A 20,542-nucleotide genomic window follows, 5' to 3' on the forward strand; every position below is an offset into this window, starting at 1 on the left:
TAGCAGAGTTTTTTAATCCATAATGAAAATCTTTTCTCAGAGTAATAGGTAAAGACATCCTTATAGTAAGTAGAAAGCAAATCATTAGTAAAGACAGTTTCTTACATTTAATATGTTTCTACACAGTCTGTGTTACATCTTAGCCTATGTTCACATATATTCTGTGCAAACTGTAACAATAGACCTCTGGTCTTCAAAGTTCATTTGTGGTGTGGGGATGAGAGAGTATAGTCTTTCTAGAGTTTAGGCAACACTGTACATTTTAACATTTGAATATACTTATCATACATCTTAATGGACTACAAATATTTGTGCAGTAGTATGTAATTGTCAATGGTAAAGAACTGCACTAATATATTATAAATGTGATTTGCAGTAATTTACACTACATTTAATGATTACAAACCATATCTATTTGAATGGGCATAATGCATATGTGTATATGAGATGTAGAAATATGCCTATGCATATTATTTTACTTTATTATATGGTAGAATATATAATTATGGAGTTCTTGTTGCATAAAACATCACATGCTGAAACATGAATATCTGTATTCAGCATTCTATCTAGAATAATAAATGGAATATCCATATGTAACAGGCTGGATAATGCATAAATTACACACATTTCACTGTGAGAAGATGATTGCTAAAGAATGAAACAATATCTTAGTCTTCAAGTGTATCCAGGCAGTTTTGGATTTCCTATTACTTTCTTCCACAATGTCCATAGTCACAAGGAGAAATAGGTCACCAATAGTCACAAAGAGGGGGTAATCTCCTCAACAAGGACCCGGACAGTAGATTAATCCTTAATATGGGATCTAACCCTTCCCCTTTTTTCTATATATAAAAAAAAAAAAAGTTTTATCTAGGTATATATAGATTTGAACTATCAAGTTCTTGGAATAGTACCTTAATATCTTAAAGGTCTTATCTTATCTTAAACAAAGTTACAAATACGCCTCTAAACACACCCTTCACACCTTTTCTATCTTTAATATACACATGTGATGATGTTCAAAGAATATTTGCTCATTGCCTTTATTTTTGTGTATTGGATGCTGGAGCCTTTTGTTAAAGCTTTTGTCTCATACATAAAGTAATAATGGCATCACTGGTCCGGTCTGTTTAACAAGCTGGAGGTTTGACCTAACAAGTGTTTATTTGAATATATAGATACTCCTATTACAAAGCAAGACAAAGGATACCATTTTGGTTGGAGTTGCTGGGATTTAGAACTCCCATTTCAATTCTCCTAAACTGGACCTAAAGAAATATTCACACACAGTACAGTAGATTGCTAATTAACTGGACAGTTGGAAAATTAGCATTCCACTCACTAGTCCCATCTTTTCTATGACCATCAAGACTTGCTTAGATAATCGAATAATGTTTGGCATGAGGCCCGGCATTTATTTGTGATAATGAACACAAAACCCCATCTGTAAGGATAACATAATGTTTCATTCTGGAGAATTTCTTCCTACATTTGAATCGAGCATTGATGAAAAGTCCGCTGCTAGCAGCTGTTAAGAGACAATTTAATTCCAGCTGTGATAATTCACCGTGGCAGACATAGGCTGTTATATGTTGATACAACAACCTCTTCGCATTTGCATTTTTATCAAAAGGAACAAATGTTTTCAACATTTCTGTACAGATGGCATTCAACAATCTATACCCTGTTTAGTGTTCTTTTATTTTATATATGGCATGTTTTTTAAATAAATAAATGTTTTCTATATTCTACAATGTTAGCTGGATAGTTTTATGTTTTAACTCCTCACGTACATCATTTTATTTCTGTGTAATGGTTATATGTTGAAATGGCTAAACTTAGTCATCTTGATTTTATACTTTTTTTTTCCACCTAATCTAATTATTGTAGTGTGACATTTTATTCCAAAACCTATTCTCATTCTATTTAATCTTATATCAATACTTTCTTTGTTTATGCTGAAACAGCAGTGGACTGATGAATGCTTTAAGGTACTCTATATGTATGTTTTATAAATATTTTATGCCATCATTCATCAACCTCCTAAAACAATGCTTCCCAGAAGAATATCTCCATAACATCACACCTCAAATTACATGATTGTCCCGTATTTCTGCTATTGCTAAAATGTTACCTACAGCTACTGTTTCCAAGTCTTTTTTTTATGTCTGTCCTTTTTGGACATGTTTTCCTTTTTAGTGATTCATGTCTTTTTACACGTTTTAATGATGGTTTTATATGTCCAGCTTTGCTTTTGCGTCACATTTACATAAATTAAACAGAACTGTGGTATGATCATTTTATTGAGAGATTGTTTGAGAAAGCTGTATTTTTATTCATTTCTTTTTGTTTACAAGCATATTAAAGAATTGAATAAATGCAGATTACCATCTACATTTGTAGATTCAGGTTGGCATATATAAAAATACCAATTTATCCTTGCATCAAAAGCCATTTGTCTTCAATATTACCAGGGCATTACTTTCAACAAAAAAACTACCCATAGGATCATACCTCTAATATATTTTATAGTGTTCTCTACCTATAGAAGGGTCACTTTTGTAGACCTCAATAAGTCTTGAGACTGCTGCTGGCTGTCATTTTGCATGTACAGTCTACAGCCCCGAAACTAGAGCTGTCCCATATGAACACCATATATAGTATTGCACTTTGCTTCTTCCTAGGAGTAAATATACCTTCCCGATTATGGAGATAGGTATGAGGGCAAGAAGGGACTGTGCTAGGGAAATGATTACCCTGGAGTAGTTAGATTATCTAGGAAGTTCCAAGACACATTACAAGGAATAAAATCTATTTTATAACGTAAAAACATATTGCAAGTAAGCATTTGTCTTATTTTTCTGTGGTTTTACCTGAATTTTTTTTAAATAGCCAATGGCACATAGGTACTTGTCTCTAGGTTTACTGTTCCTAATAAAATATAAAAAAATCCAGCCATGAAACCTTTGAGTTGTAAGTCCACATATAAAATACTGAGAAACAGCTCTACACGATCTCTTTGTATGACACCCATCCATGAATTGATGTGATTTAGAAGACAAGTTGAGTAGTAGCTGTCTCTTTGGTTAAATATCACTCTGTACAAAAGCATTTGTAAGGAACATTGACTGAGATGATTAATATTTTCACTTTCTCTCTACTTTCTTTGGCAAACATAGTTCACTAAAAAAAGGGCTATAATATAGAACAGTGGTCGCCAATCTATTTGGTCCCGCGGACCACTAAAATTACTGGCTTCTGACCGCACATGCGCAGGGAGACGGTTGTCAAAGGTTAGGAACCTCCCCATAGTAATGCCATAACCCCGCCCACTCTGCCAGCACAGATCTGAGCCTGCGATGAGGGAGTGGGTGGGTTGTGTCGTGAAACACAGCCCATCCACTTCCCTGAACCAGAGATTTGCATGGGGGAGGTGGTCCGAGGCTCTGGCCGGTGCATCGCCCTGGCGGGGCCCTTCTCCTGACTCCATTCGGGGGTGCACCAGCTGGAGCCGCAGACCACAAAAATCTTCTCGCCGGTCGGCCACCCCCGATCTAGAAAACCTTAAATTTAAGATTTTTTAATCTTAGAACTAATCTTAAAATCTAAAGGTGCACAACTGTATAATGGGACGACACGTTGCCTAAACATTTTGGGCACTCCAATATTTTAAACCACATATGTTAATCTATTCTCTATTGATCAAGTATTTTTCTTATTTATTTAACTCTAGCATGGCCCATCCCAAGCCTACACCAAAAAAAGCAGGAGCATATGATCCAACCAAACCAACATACCCAATAAACTCAAGCAACTAAAATACAGCCCAACATGCTCAGTAGTTCTGGGTCATTATGCTTAAAGACAATCCAAACAATTCTCACACTATTTCTCATGCACCTGAAATATTTATTTAATTAATATTTCAAAGCTTTAATTACAGTGATAATGAAAACAAGTTAAAAAGCCACATAACAAGAATGAGTGTTTATCCGTATTGTTAATGTGATATGTTAGATTTCATTAAGCAGTAATGGTGTAGCAAATGAGTCACAAATTACTGTTGCATCTGTTAGAAGACCATATTAGTGCCAAATAACTGCAAATGCAGCCATTGGGTTATGTTCATTAGCCAGTTGCTTCTGATCCTGGCCAATTTATCTACGGTGGATGGTAGTTAAATTTTTTGTAGTGTGAAAAATGACATTGTTTTTAAGCATCACATGGATGAAAAAAAATTTAAACCCCCATTATTCTGGCTCCTTTATAAATTGCGCTTTGCATCAAAAGTGATTATTTGAGCTTCAACAGTCTATCCAAATTGCATAATCTTATAGAGAATCACAGGGCTCATCACTCCTGACCTCTAATGACAGCTGACAGGTTGTATATACAAGCAGAGTGTTTTTTTTTTTTTTTTTGCTTTTCTGCATATACTTCCTTCATATGCGGTTATTAATTTCTATCATCATTAACAGTTTGAAGGATGACAATGTACTGTACAGCTGCTAATGAGATCTTTCCGAAGAATAGATTTTCCCATTAACCAACATGCAGTAGTTATTGTCTCCTGTAATTTAAATTACATTGACAGAAGCGTAGAATTATTATTTATTCACAACTGTATATATATTTTTGAAGGCCTACAATGTGAATGGATACTTTTCAGGCTTAATGTAGTTAGCATGCGCAGTGAATATATTTGTTCTGCTTACAACCAATATTTTGAATATTTTTTTAGTTTTAAGTAAGATACTTTTAAAAACAGTAAAGTCCAACTGAATGTTTAGTTCAAATAGACTAAATACATTCCATGTACAAAAAAACTCTAGGTGTTCAAAGATTGCATTTTGTTTTCTCTGGAAAGCAACCACAGAAAAGAAGCATGCCCTGCCACCATGTTGCCGAGAAAGACCCTTTATCTCATTGTGGAAGCAGTGGTCTTTCTCCAGCCACCAAATTAAACATATAGTCCTGCAGTTTGCAAAATACATAATCTTGGCTGATTGGAGAGCTATAACCGATTCTCTAAATGGCTTGTCAGTCTTTGAAGAAAGACCATTGCCTTCACAGTATTTATGTTTATCATTATACATTTTGCCTGGATTCTAAGCAAGTCACACATTCCCCCTAAAGACTTCCTTAGGTTGCACCTTCTCTCCATTTCTCATCACATGTCAACAATGAAACTTTGGTACTGCTGGTTTCTTTGTATCTACTGTATAATCATAAAAATGGAGAAAGAGCCAAATACCAAAATGTGTGTTGTCAAATAGCATCATAAATCAAATATAACAGTTATAGGCGTCATTAGATCACTTGTTTCTAAATGAGGCCCTTGTTAGCCGTTGGAAACTGAAGTATATCTATTTATTTAAATGGACCATTCTATGGTTTTATGCTTCATGGCTATAATTCTACATGTATGCAAAATATTTTGTTGCCTACGCTCTTTATCAAATGATAATAAAGCTACCATGACCTTTGTTTCCCCGTGCCCAAGCTTTTGGAACCTTTCCACAAATCCAGGCTGGACTCTTATGAGTGGGACCATTACAAAAACATTGTTGGTGTTCTATGGATTATAATTTTATATATATCATATATTTCTCTATATATATGGCTAAAATAAAATTCACAATACATTTTAAATATACTGTATTACAAAGCTTTGGAAGATGACCTTTAATGATCAAGAATAGAAAAATACAACACATTTCTGTCTGTAAGCATGAAAAAATGCCCTGCAGCAGCTAAACTGCTGTGTTTATTTCATCATAACCTATCCATTGTTTAAACACTGCTACCTGAAAGCCTGGCATTCTTATCATCACTGCTTGAGAATTGTTTACGCTGAATAATAACGGTCAATGTTCCATTGCAATAGAAGTATAGACAACAATTCAACAGTCCGCATTTTCTTGCTTGCACAAATCAAAGTAAACGGCTGTGTTTGGGCAGATTAAATTGCGGTGTGCAGTACACAATTGTCTAAATTTATGGTGCATGAGTATTGCATAACGTGAGCTATTTTTTATTGCGGCTAGGTATCAATAAATAGGCAATTTGATATGCACTAAGCCTAATGTATCTGTTGCTCAAACAAACAAAGACAGATGTCGCTAATTAAGTACACATTAAAACACTGTTAATACTGGTACACTATTACAACCATGTGATAATTACATTTAAATCTTTAATCAGACTGATCTGTTTATGCAAGGCTTTCAATATTTAAGCCACAGATTTTTTTTTTTAAACAGCTCATGAGATTTGAAGATTTGTGCTCAATATAAAATATTTCAAAAACATTTTTATTTTTAGTTTCACTATTTTTAGTAATAATAAAAGGGTATCGGGGATGGCCATTTGAATAAGTAAAGCCTCATTTGCCAGTTAGTTTGTTTTACGATTTGTCTAATGCCCCAACAACCTCTCTTTAAAGTTTGTTGTAAACTGTGCTAGTCACCCGGGAAGATGTTCAACAGTCGCAATGAAAAAAAGTGTTTACTAGACTTGTTTTTTGGATATTTTTGTGCACAATATGGCTGTTTGCTATTGGGCAAGAAGAAATGCACAAAGGTTGTAGTCATCCTTTGCAACTGTTTTTGATGACATTGTATTGCAAAAAAGTTTATTGCTTGCTATGTATTTTTGTGCATTTTTACTTTTTTAGTATAAAATACTAAACATATTAAATGCCAACAAAGCGTATTTGTGCACGGACAGGTTAAATAAAAATAAAATAACACCTTGTTATACATTAATAAATAATTCACATTGTAATACATAACTTTCAGGACTGGAAAATATAGACTATCATTGGGAGCCTGAGTGATCCAGCTGATTTGAATAGATTTCTTAAAAATCATTTGCTATTGGTTGGTAAATGGACCACATACATTTCAGATTTGCTGAATCACTTATGTTCTCCCATGATAGTCTATCCTAGTTCTTCATTACCTTCAAAAAAGAAATATGTCAATAGTGACTTTCTAAATTTATTAGTTGTAAGTACAGGTGTTGGCCAGGAACAGCAAAGGTACAAAGGTAGTTCATAGAGATATTTGATGAAGCCAGTAGTTGCAATTGACAGGAAAGCAAGTCTAGCACTCAGTAACTGAAATTCACAAACCATTAATGGTCACTTTAAATATACTAACTACGACGTTTTACTGTATTCATTAAAGTTGGTACAAAACAAAAAAAGAATAACTGAATTTTTTTGATCAACAGACATTCCATACGCCGAGTCTTGGTGATGAAGAGTTTGAGATTCCTCCTATAACTCCACCTCCAGAAACTGACCCTGCACTTAGCATGACTGATGTTCTTCTTCCATTTCAAGTTATGGGGGAAGCATTGACTGTGCAGGGGAGTGAATTTACTCCACAGTTCCCACCTCAAAGTCTAGACCTCCCGTCAATCACCATATCTCGGAATATAGCGGAACAGGAAGCTCTACACAGCAATGGATTGACAATGGTAAGTTTAAAACCCAAGAATATCTGAAAATCTTTACTTGCCCACTTTTTCCTAAGTGATTGGAGGAACCCTTTTGGTAGGTATACTACCTACCGACCACGGTCTGAACCTCTCCCATTACAGTGAATGAGAGAGGTTGGGAATAATTTTTTGCATGTGGCGGATTATGGATGTTTGAAGGTGTGTGCCTATGATGTGATTTGTCACTCTTGGGCACACAGAAAACTGCTGCTGTTCCCTGGGAACAGCCAACAAGGCGATTTCACACTGCAGGTGTGAGTGGTCCTTATTTGTCCTAAATGGAAAGTAATATTTATTGTTATTTATAAGAAAAGAACATTTACAAACTTTAAAGTATTTTTCATGTTTCTTATGTTAAATTTAGATATTTGTGAAATAAAATGAGAAATTGGAGGATACTTCAAAAAGACTAATTATTTTAACAGTTCAAGTAGCAGATTGCAAAGAGTAGTCCATAACTACAAAGTCATATCAGAACAGAATGGACTGCAATTAATTGCTGAGGGCTGTGCTCTTTGTGCTTTGCTTTTTTTACCTGTTTTGTTGAAAAAGAATAAATGAATTGCTTCAGTAGGCGTAAAATGATTGCATTAGTTTCAAAATGGTATTTGAAACCCATAGTATATTATATCTGTTGAAATGAAAAATATACTTTATTTTAAAATGTAAAATTACCCATTACTAGCCATAAATTAGCACAATGTAATTCATACATACAGTGATGTCACCACAGAAGATTAGCACATTTTATTGTCAAGGCATTTTCTGCAGTAATGAAGTTTTCTTTCGCAGTTTCATAAAAAAGCCTCAGGGGTCTGAGTTCCTGTTCAATGCTGAGAAATGAAGTGAATAATAACTATAATCATTGCAGAAAAGCAACAGGATCTAATAATGTAACAAAGCAAAATTCTAATTAAAAACAAAACTGCCAATTCATTTACTGATCTGTGTAAAGTAACATGTTTAGAAAGCAACACAGGCTGCATTGTTACTCTTAATATTAGTCTGGGGGAGAAAAATAAAAATAAAAAGATGCCAGTTTTTTATGCAGTGGTTCTAATGCACAATAGTTCAAAACTATATATGCACAGAATTTCATAGAAGTTAAATTAAAATCAACCACTTCATTTTAACAATGTATGGTGTGCATTGTTCCAGAGTGTAGTAAAAATGTGTTTTTTGTTGTTTACAAGCCCCCATTTTTGAACATTATTAATATTATTATTATTATTAATAATAATAATAATAAACAGGATTTATATAGTGCCAACATATTACACAGCACTGTACAATTAATAGGGGTTGCAAATGACCGACGAATACAGACCGTGATACAAGAGGAGAGGACCCTGCCCCGAAGAGCTTACAATCTAGTACAATCGGTTCCTCAGTTCCTGATTTAGGGCTGCCATCAGTGGGGGCAAAGGGTCACTTTTCTACTGGGCCTCAATAAAGAGAGCTTTATGGGGGCCCAGGAAGTTTGCCCAGTATTTAGCCTACAAATTTCTGATGACAGCTCTGTCCTGACTACCATTAGCTTTAAAGCCATTTATTATTTTATATTAATTTAGAACCTCATCAATCAGGAATGACAATTTGTAATACAAGTAAATACAATACAAAATACATTTAAATGAAATCTGGTTTTGGGTACACTAGAATTTTAGCACTACAAAGTTATACCTACAGCTACACATACAAGTTATAGATATGGCTACATATCCCATTGTGGTTTATATAATAGCAAGCCCCCAGTAGTCTGTTAGCAAGCATTCTTCAAATCCCAACTTAACCTGGGCCTTAACCTTCCTGGCGGTATTCCCCTGTGTGGCTCGGGGGTATTGGCCCAGTTTTGTACTCGACTTACCATGCCTGTTGACTCACATTATGGTATCTATGCTCATTTGTTTCTTTGGGGTTCTTACCAAGCACCCTTGAACCAAAGAAGATATCCCCAATACAGTACATCAGTTTTAACATGCATTTTAGTGCATTTAAAAGTCAGGTGCATTGTGCATATTTATGTATCAGGTTCCAGAAAGTGAAAGTTCAGCCAAAACAGTCCTGGCTGGGGATTCTTCCTTGTACAGTCATAAGCACAGTAAATAGAGTAAATCTAATATACCTACAAACTGCAATATATTTTTAATACATACACGTCTTTGTAAGGGTAGAACACTGTTGAATCTTTATTGCTGGCTCTGTTACTACATTCATGGATTCCTTGCATTTTTTTTATAGGTATTAAAAAAAAAAAACAAAGAAAAAAAAAAAAGGAAATGGAAGGAGGCTCTTTAATGTGATCAGGAGGAACACGTTTTGTTGAGCCATCTTGGCATGTATACAAACTCCTACACAATGGATGCATTACACATTGTTTCAATACATCACATGATGAACTAGCTGAAGCTTCCAATGAAACTCCAGTTTTAGCCATTAGCCAACAGTTTCACCTCTCTTGAAAATATAAACCGTTTGGATTTAGGAAGCTTAGAGCTGTTCCAACACACCTTTTGAAAACATTGTTCTGCTCTACCTAGCAGAACAGAAAGACATCAATATACATAACACAGCATTGTTATTGTGTACAAACTAATGTACGTAACTAATCATTCCAAACACTTCACCTTTCTCCTAGATTAGAATATGGAGCATGGCTAGAACAAAAGGCAGCGCAAATTAATTTACACCTGCCTGCGTTAATTTGGCAATTTATTATCCAGATTGCTTGGCCTTTCTGTTTGTTACACAGTTCATTAAAATCTCCCAAATCAATATTTTGACAGTTCTTAATAAGATGTCTATCTGCTCTTACTAGTAGGGCAAATATTTATCAATAAGCAGCAATGAATCATTAAAATAGTTATTGGGTAAGTTGATTTACCTGTAATGAATATGAAAACTATAAGGAAGCAATGCTAGATACTTATGTGTAATGGCAAAGCTGGACATCTGCATTGGTATTAAGGCTCAACAAATCATTTTACTATAAATCTTTATGAAGATAGTAAAGGTCCTAATAATTGTAAAGGATCTATGAAGTCAAGACTAGTTAACCAGGGCAGCATATGGAGATAAAGTTAAAAGCATGGAAAATGCAATCATTTTTTGTAAAAATAAAAAAGTGCCCTACTTAAGTAGTCAAATGATCACAATGCATACGAGTGACATTTTTATCTGTGATTGCTATGGGCTATATTGATCAGTTTAATTTAATGTCAACTACAAAAATAAAAGGAAGCCTTGGTTGTTCGAGGATTTGTTTTTTGTTGATTATAGTATTTAAAGTGAACCTGTATAAGGGTAGTTTCAATTTCTATTTCTAAGTCAAATGCTAAGGCAGACACTATAGGCCTGATTTAATAAAGCTCTCCAAGGGTGGAGAAGATACATTTTCATCAATAAAGCTGGGTGATCCAGCAAGTTTGGAATAGATTGCTTTAAAGTAATTTGCTAGCAAATGTTTTGAATCCTGGATCACGGAATAAATTGTATCCTCCCCAGCCTCGGAGAGCTTTAATAAATTAGATTAACTTAGGTGGAAATAAGGTAACCACTGAAGTCGATGCTAAACTGGATATTTGTCCTAGGTCAGTGACTTAACAGAAAATCAGCCATATGATTAATCTCAGCACTGGTAGATTTTAGTTTTTTTTTTGTTTTTTTTTGCTGCCCTTTGCATGTATTTTAGGAATTGTAGGTAAAAAAGTAATGAAAATTGTCATATTTGGACCACTGGTTTCATTAACCTCGGATTCTCCTATAGATCTCAAGAAAGCGGTCCACTTTCTGACCTTTTAGCGATAAACTTTATAAATATTTTACTTTTCATTGTCACAGTTTAAAAATTAACTTTAGATTGTGAGCCCCTTTGAGAGACAACTAGTGACATGACTATGGACTTAGTAAAGCGCTGAGTAATATGTCAGGACTCTATAAATACTTATTATTATGAAAGGAGAACTTCTTACTGAAATGAATAGAGGCCATGTTGCCTCTATATGCAGGTATTATCTTTAGAATTTTATAAAGGAATGAACAGAGTCTAGATGCTACTGGGTAGGCTGTAAAGAACCTGGAAGATCAGAGTTGTAGGTCAACATAGTCTAGCATTTGTTGTGTTGAAAAACAAACACTAAAAATAAATTATAGTGGATTAAAATATGTAAACTGTTTACTTTTGCTTTGCGTAATACAAAAAATGTTTAATCATTAACCAAGTGATTTGGCAATATCCAAGTTTTCCACAATGGTAGACAAATAATTCATTGTTCTGAGTGAACCAAGTCAACATGATTTTTTGTTAAAGCTTGTCATGATTTATTAGGGATAACCTAATTCAAAGTTACCATATTTAAGATTAGCTAAATACGTGAATTCAATTACATAATTCTAGTAAAATATTACATTTATGTTGCATTAGGAAATACAAATCTGGTTCACTGTTCTTTTTAAAGAAACATTAAAAAGATGCTAAAAAAAACACATTATGGCGGACACAATGAGTAATGTTGTATATCTTTGTTTTGTAGTCTACTTGACACATTCACCTATAAACTTGAATGCGCAATTGCCAGAGGTACAGTTAAAAATAGGTTATGTCAAAGTTCCTCAATGCTTCCCTCAGGGTTTGTGTTGGCCAGATAAATAATAATATTTTTGCACTGCCCTCATATATTTCCCAGCGGAAGACTGGTAAAAATGAACAGTGACTTCTTATAGGTTCATGGACATCTAGAGATCCATAAAGTACAGTGCACATACTTGTTATCTTAATAGCTTAAAGTTTTGGTGCAATCACAAAAATGATTTCAGGCTAAAAGACGACCTAATTTTTCCTTAACAGATAAGATTTCTCAGAATAATCCTATTGTGATTGTATTATATACTTATAGCAATGTTGCATTTGGAATGCTTTTTACAAAAAAGACAGAGATTTTAGCTACAATTTGTTTGGGAAAAGTAATGAAAACTATATAGCAATTATTATGATAGTGTATATATATGTTATTTTTTTTGTTTTTTACTATTTTTATACAATCTTCATTCAATAAATATGTAATTAAAACCAGTTTCCATCGTACCATGGGTTAGCTTTGCAACACTGTCATAAGTCAGTGGCATGATGAACAGTTTAAATCAGTTGCCTCTTTTTTAACACTGTAAAAAACTAACTATGCTAATGATGTTAAAAGTGGATTATAGTTTAACCATGTGGTTATATAGAAGTCTGCATATTGGTATGCAACATTTTTTTTTTATGAAACTGTTAAATTTACTAATATATATATATATATATATATATATATATATATATATATATATATATAATATATATATATATATCATGCATACACATACATACACACACACATATAGTGTGCTTTTATTTTATGTTCCCTGTAATAGAATTATTTCAATATACATAATTTGATACCAGTAGAAAGAATAAATATGATTTTCTGTTTCTTTATGCCTGAAAATATTTGAAAGATAGCAGTTGTATATGACTACATCTTTGCCTGAAGAGTAACCCCCCCCCAACCTTTTTTTTTTCTTTTTAACACCTCCCTATAATCTGTCCAGTTTGCTGAGCAGTATTGACATCAGTGCTACATCAATTTCAAAAAAGTGGATTATTTTTACAAGACAGCTATTGTGACATATTGGGTCAGTCATAAATGAAAGATATTCATGCAAGCATGCAATACTTGTAATGAAGTCTCACTCTGACCTTCTGTATGATTGATTCGGTAATTTAGTTTTCTCAGGCAGTGCCTGAAATGAAATGAAATCATGTTGAACAAGTTTTGAATACCCACAGTGCACCAGGAGAAAGAAAAATCTGCAGCCCCAGAGGCTTGCAAGTGAACAGCTGAACGATTTATCTCTGTGCTATTATAGCCTATGCCAGAATTCAACATTTCTTTTTTTTCTTATTTGGCTTAAGTACTTAATTCTGCAGGTAGCTCTAAATGGGAAAATAAAATACTGTTCAGATTTAAAATGACAGGACAGAAAGTATGTGCAGGGCACTGATAAAATATCTTGAATGGAACTGACCTTTCATGTAGCTGAAAGTTACTTGGGAATTTGTCCTTATAATTACCATATAGATTATTTTTATTTCTTTCCCGCAATGAAACACTTCTCAGAATAGCAGTAGTGATTGAATGGAAATTGAACTTGTTAACATTCTCTTCTGCTTAGTCTGTTGTACATAAGAGAAGGCAGGCTTTGATGAATTTAAAAATTCCTTTCCTCTCAATATACAAAAAAGAAGACAGTCAAATATATTAGTTGTGGACCTTTTATCTTCTAGTCTAAAAACCTAAAATAGATTTAGTAAATTAGCGAAACCATCTGTAATGTTACTTGTGCACTCTCACTAATTTAACAGATAAATAGCTTACAATATGTCTAAAGCCTGGTAAATATATTTATACAGATGACTTGTACTAGGGAAATGAATTAAATTATTCTCTAATGGGAGATAGTTCGATTTTGAAATTCAGCTTTGCATACTTTTAAATGGAGATCTGGTACTTATATGTATTAGATACATTATGTGCCCTGGAAATGGTAAAATAGACGGTGATCCTTCACACATTTTTTGGAAGATTTAGAAGTCTAACTGCTTTTACTCAAGCCTATTATCCAGTATACCATGCTGTTCTTTGCACCATAGAATGTAAATATGTGTTGGACTTCATTGGTAAATTTTCTAGGTGCTAGACTACCAATTTACTATCAAGATGTAGTCATTCACACATGGATTATCATGTTTAACTAAAGTAGTACCACTTCTAAATTATAGATCATGTATCTTTCATAGGTAGCCTATGAAAAAATAAAGTGTGTATATGTGTAAAATATTTTATAATTTCGCACATCACTTCCGGACTTGAAAGCACAAGTGTATGTGTACGCACATAATATATATTTTTATTCCTAAAATACCTAATCACAGGGGATCTGCTTCACTTAAAATAATAGAGATTTTGTTTCTAATAGTACATAAATATTTAAATAATAAATCAAACTTCCACAACTACTATATGGTAATGGGGTCTATCATTATTACATAGATGATGCAAATAATTGTGTAGAAGGTGTTCACATTTTCACTAGATCTGTGTTATCTAATTAAACAACACCTACTAAATTCACATTTTCCAGCTACACATGCACCATTCCTCAATTATTCAGTGTTGTTCATAAAGAACAGCTGTTACAATTTGCATTAACTGCAAGTATAGCAGTAAACAGCATGCACAGAGGTTAAAGTATAGTGTGGAGCTATTACAATTATCCATTCAGATTGAGTAAAATGAAAGGCTGTCATTACCACATCCTAATCATGGCTGGATTTTAATGTCTCATTAAAGTAATTAGTCCCTCTGTCTGACTTTCAGAGGTTTTTTTTTGTTTTTTTTTTATTTACTTCACCAATGGTACCTCTGTAGATAGGAATGAATGGAATGATTTGATCAGTTTCATAAATCCTGTGTTTTCTGGTGAATGTGCATACAAATACATTAGTCTGTTTGTATTGGGTGACATATTGCAATTAGCCATTTAAAGCATACTGCTTTGTTGTCCATCTATTTGTCATCTGTTGACTATAATCAAAACATTTAGTAATAGATCAACAATGTGCTATAACTTCCTAATTCACACTAGATTAGTTAAATGCAGAGGGGATCTAAAGAGCAGTGAACCAATATGAATTGGAAGGAGGGTGAGCTTTCTGGTCCAGATTAACATGTGTTGTGATGCATGATAATTTGATCACTCTAAATCATTCTGCTAGACTTGTGATTAAGTATATTATACTTATATAAAATAATATATATATGTATAGAATGCTGTACATTTTTTTGTAATTAATCTACACTTCAAATATTACTCAAAATCTGGTACAAATAGGCATTTGTACTTCTTAGTGGGGGTTCCGACATGAGAAAGCAAAACCCTGCTCCTCTACCATGATGAACATCTCCACAAAAACAGTGGAAAAGCATAGTCAGTAAAGGGGAAAAAATTCAACTGCAACAAGACAAAAAATATTGCCGATTCCTGGGCCCTCTGCCCACCTGTTCAATAGGACCATAAAAGAGATTGGTAAAAACCCAACATAAAACCAATGTTTATCATGTGTGTTGGTTTTTCATTATTTATGAATTGAGAATTATGAATTAGAGAATTGTTATGTCTTTAGTGTAGGTTACAGTGATGTGCAAAACACACTAATTTACACCCGCCTATTAGATTTCATTATATTTAAAAATTTTTAGACCAGTGGTTGCTGGTTGGTTATCATGCACTTTCAGAATTGTACTATTTAGTTATTTAACTTTCAGATAGCAAATATACATTTTGGCTAAATCTCCTTTCTTTACTTTGTCTCTGCCCCACACTGAAGTAATTATGGAGGAATGAACAATTTGAACTGTATTTTCCATTATATAGAATCCCAAAGGAGACTTTAAACTGTTGGTTAGCTGAACATTCACCATCTTTGGGTAGGTGGAACAAAAAAGGGAGCGTCATTGAATAATAAAAAAAGCTTTTCATGACGATCACCTGCTAAAATTGAAATATTGGGAATATTTTCCTTTTAACTTATATAAATATAAATGCACATATTTTATATACAAATTAAATTGGCATCTCTATTACACTATTGTGTTATTTGCTTTTTCGAAACCCCTTTCAAAGGGCATCACAGGATACAGCTATCACATAAAATTGCGTTGGCATTTGATTCTCTTTTTCTCTATACATTTGTCTATTAATGTAAAATAATTATATTATATAAATTACATACTATTTGTTCAGTTTATTTTCAACTACATAATGTACATTAGTAATAAGCTGTGTAAAAACAATTATTGCATGCAATGTTAAATAAAAAGGCTTAGCTTTACGGGAATCTATTTTTGTTTAGATATTTATACAGTATGTTTTAAGCGTTTACTTATATTTCTATCTTTTTCTCTTTATGACCTTATATTTAGCTAGCATTTTCAATTAATACAGTGTAGGGCCAATGTTGCCAAATGTGTTGCAGATAAAACAGTTATTTCATGGGTCATTAATGTGTTTAATGCCTGGAACATTCTATTAAAACAAGCACTTATTATTTTTATGAAGATGTTTATTACTATGGTTAACAGCTAGAGAACAACTACATTTTGAAGGCCATAATCATTCATCTAATGTAGGGTTTTGCCTTTTGTTTGTGGCTTTCTTGTACTGAATATCTGGATTATAAGCAAGCAGCCAAAATGTTTTTCCCCCCTTTTTCTATGTGATTTAGAGATGTTGGAAAAATAACATGATGCAGAACACCACACCTTTACCAATTTACTGAAGTGCTACTAAATAGCTTTGAAATGGAATAGGGTTAAAATAAAAGGAAGAAGAAATTGTTTTAATGGAATTTATGTGCATAAAATTATACGAAGTACATAAACATTTAGCCCTCAGTTAGTACTGTTCTGAATTTTAATGTTCTGTACTTGTTATTTCATCTTATAACATCAGTACAACATAGTTATTACAATTTATACAGCACCCAATAACCATCCAAGTATTAGCAACAAATGTGATTTTGCTAAAAGCAAGGTTCTGTAACAACAAACATGTTTTACATTTTTTTCTAACTAAATCCCACTTAAGAATTCTAGTAATAACCCAGATGAGATCCGACTGACCTATGCTTTTTTACACCTGTAAAAACACATGGTAAATCAGGTTTCCGGTTGTAATTTACTGGCTTTCAGGGCCATTTCCACTTCTCTTACCTAAATGGGGAAAGGTCTATGCTCTATTCCATATGGAAAACCTTTATATACTGTCAGATGTCAATGGGGTTGATCTACTGAAGGGAATAGTGGTTGTTTGATTAGCAAAGTGAATAATTACCCTGCAAGAGAATTTGGCTTAGTGAATGAGGTGAAGCTTTTCTGATTTTAACCATCTTGTAATATGCAAGCAAAAATTACTTGCACGTGATGAGTGATTCTTTGCAAACTGTGTTTTTACTAGAATCACTAACCTAATAAATATTCACTTGTAGGATTGTAATTCACTTTAAATTGAACAGCCTAAACTCCTCTTAATAAATCAATATGTATTGGAGTGGGAGGATTAGACAGTTCTCCTGCCGTGGATCTTGAGGAGCAAACTGGGAATTCTGTAAAAATAAGAATTTGGTTAAGATAATCTTCTTATAGTTCTTCATTAATGGAACTTGAATATGTGCCCATTTTTGTATACTGTGCCTAGATGAAATACAAAAAAAACTTTCATTTTTAAACTGTAATATCCATACCATGCCTGGTCCATAAATGTAATGCCCACAAGATACTTTTTATATGCACATAAATGGTCAATTTTATAAAGATGAAGACTAAAGTGAGACTATAGAGGTTATGGTATTAGTGCTTATTGGGAGAAGTTAGTCCAGTAACTGGACAGTTACAGCACTGTGTATGCCAGATCAAAATAATCATCAGGCTGCCACACACTGCCATTAAGGAAAAGTACAATTGTCTCCCTAGCCATCTTTTTCTAATAAACTCCAATGGGTCAATACAGACAAAACTACTAAACCTAAGTTGGGGTCCTGAGCCATTGCCGTTTTACTGCTGCACATTATGAATGTTGATATTTTGTGGTGCTTTTTTATTCAGAATGGAATTCCAGTGCAACAGCACTGTTTTTGTTCATTCTAGTACATTAGGCAGCCCAATTCAAAAGAATAGGCTACCTAAATGTAACACCTTAAGGTTGAACACAAAACACTAGGATGAAATGGTGTGACTAGATCCCCAACAGGTGGTATCTCGTCTTACTCCCATTACAAATCCCCAAAATGAGAGGATTATTCCTTATGTGGCGACAGAAGAATTTTAAGACCTAACACATATACATATGTGAACACATATTTATAAATGGCAGTAAAGTATAATCAACTGTTGAGATCATTGGTATATATTTTTAGCATGCAACATATAGGACAGAGAACCGTTCATAAAACTTAGAAGATATGAAAGGATTGTATATTTATTTTAGGATAAGCTCTACTTTCTGTAGTCATTACTGAGCATGTTGGGAAAATTGACATTTTATTACCTCCTGTTAAATTTCTATGCAATGTCATTTTATTTTACATCAAATCAGTTTATAGCTTTGACTTTTAAATTTAGTTGAGGCAAATAAATTAACACATGCCACATCCTATTTTTCAAGTCTTGCTTTACTTTCTCATAGTCCTCTATCTTCTATCTATCAAAATTCTCTAATACAATATTTGTATTCTCAGTAAATGCAAACTTTCTTTGTGGTAAAATACATTCTTGCATTCAATCCGTCATTCTTCAACAATTCCAGTATAACAATATTTAGCATGCAAACAAAATCCTAAAAGCCATTTTAAATAGCCTGCATTGAATTACTACATTCTCAATAGTCTGAAGATGAGCAATTAGAACTCTGTTTCTCAAGTAATTAATATTTTAATCACCTTGAAATTTGGTTATGACTTTCTAATTATAATTAAAAATGACATACCATTCCTTTAATCAACAAATGTGTTGTGCTATTTTTACTTCTCTATTTATTCACAATTATTTTTAGCTTTACCTAAATAGGATACGCAATTGGTCATACATAAGCAACTTATTAAAACTACTACCTACAAATAACTTTTAGTAAAGGATATCACCCACCATGCCTTCACCATACCATCTAAAAGAGATCCATTTCTGGCCAGTTTCTGACTTATTGCCCAAATTCCACAAAATGTAATTTTCTGCCAAATGGCAAATGAAAAACGAACGATAAAAAAGTTTTTTTATGAGATAGATTTCAGAAAGAAACCGTGTGTTTCCTTTCTTCATTTTTTGACCTGGCCAAAATAATTTTTTTTTTTAGATATGTACCCCCACTTAATCCATTCTAAAACTAGAATATGAGAACTTAAAAGTTAGAAGTAAATGGAAGTTGCCGATTCACAATTACTATTGGAAGAGTGGGAGGTCCTATGTTTAACCACTACCCTGGATTTCCCATCTATAAATAAACGTATACAATAACGTAATACTCATTAAACAAACATCCAGGACCCAATAAACAGAAACATCTAGGACAACAAAGATAGAGGAAATGACATTAACGATCTGTCTTTGATTCAGAAAAAGGCAACTTCTCAAAGCTGTGTTTTCTTTAAACCCCCAAATCAGAGCAGCACTATGGGCCTTTGGCATTCCTTTTTAAAAGTAACAGTTCACCCATAAGCAGATACTAATACTGGTGTAGTTTTGTGGGCTTAAAAGTACATTTACAGAATCTCATGTATGAGGCATATGTATTGACCCTTCTTTATAAGGACTTGCAAGAATAAATCAAATAGTACAGTTACTCTCTATGTAAATATTGTGTTTAGTAAATTAGATCCAATATTTAAAGAAATAATTATGACCAGGATAAAATGTTAATGGTAATAAAATGATGGCCATTTTTTTTATTAACTTTTAGTAAAAAGATTGTGAAGGAGATGAATGTTAAAACATACTTGCTGAGCATTCCTAAACATTTAGAAACAGCATATTGTGGAAAATACCCTTATCTTAACTTTTCCTAGTCTTTCCATTTTAAACTAATGCTAAATAAAAATGTTCCACTTTGTGGCAATGTCCTTTCAATGTATATAGAAACTCCCTGAATAGGAACTCATTAGCCATAAAAGACTTGAATTGAAAATGTCTAATAGAACACAAAGTTGACAAAAAAGTGCCTTCTTGTGGATTGACACACCATGCCAATGGTTCCATTCTCCTAATGAGTGGGAATGAAACAAGCATTCTTGAATGGGGGTCAGACCTGGTCCTCAGGAGCCATGGGCCCGCTAATGATTGTTACCTCTGCTTCCCCTGTTGCTATGCTACCTACCATCTTCTGTCTTGTTTAAACGGTTCTGTTGACCTGCTTTTTATTTATCATTACCGTTTTCTAGACCAGTTAG

The 20,542-nt window shown here is 33.4% G+C and overlaps 1 protein-coding gene across 2 annotated transcripts in view; it reads left to right on the forward strand.

Annotated features, from left to right (window-relative positions):
• The window catches only part of TOX3 (TOX high mobility group box family member 3), an 80,258-nt gene that overhangs the window by 50,851 nt on the left and 8,865 nt on the right, over positions 1 to 20,542 (forward strand). Inside the window, exons 3-4 of one of the 2 annotated variants that reach the window (XM_072422912.1) lie at positions 1,971 to 1,994; positions 7,240 to 7,488. In XM_072422912.1, coding sequence (XP_072279013.1) covers positions 1,971 to 1,994; positions 7,240 to 7,488 — 273 coding nt within the window. The remainder of the gene's footprint in view (positions 1 to 1,970; positions 1,995 to 7,239; positions 7,489 to 20,542) is intronic. The other variant, XM_072422913.1, reaches the window with a different exon arrangement.

Source organism: Pyxicephalus adspersus, chromosome 9 (genome assembly GCF_032062135.1).
Source record: "Pyxicephalus adspersus chromosome 9, UCB_Pads_2.0, whole genome shotgun sequence".
NCBI classification, from domain to species: domain Eukaryota; kingdom Metazoa; phylum Chordata; class Amphibia; order Anura; family Pyxicephalidae; genus Pyxicephalus; species Pyxicephalus adspersus.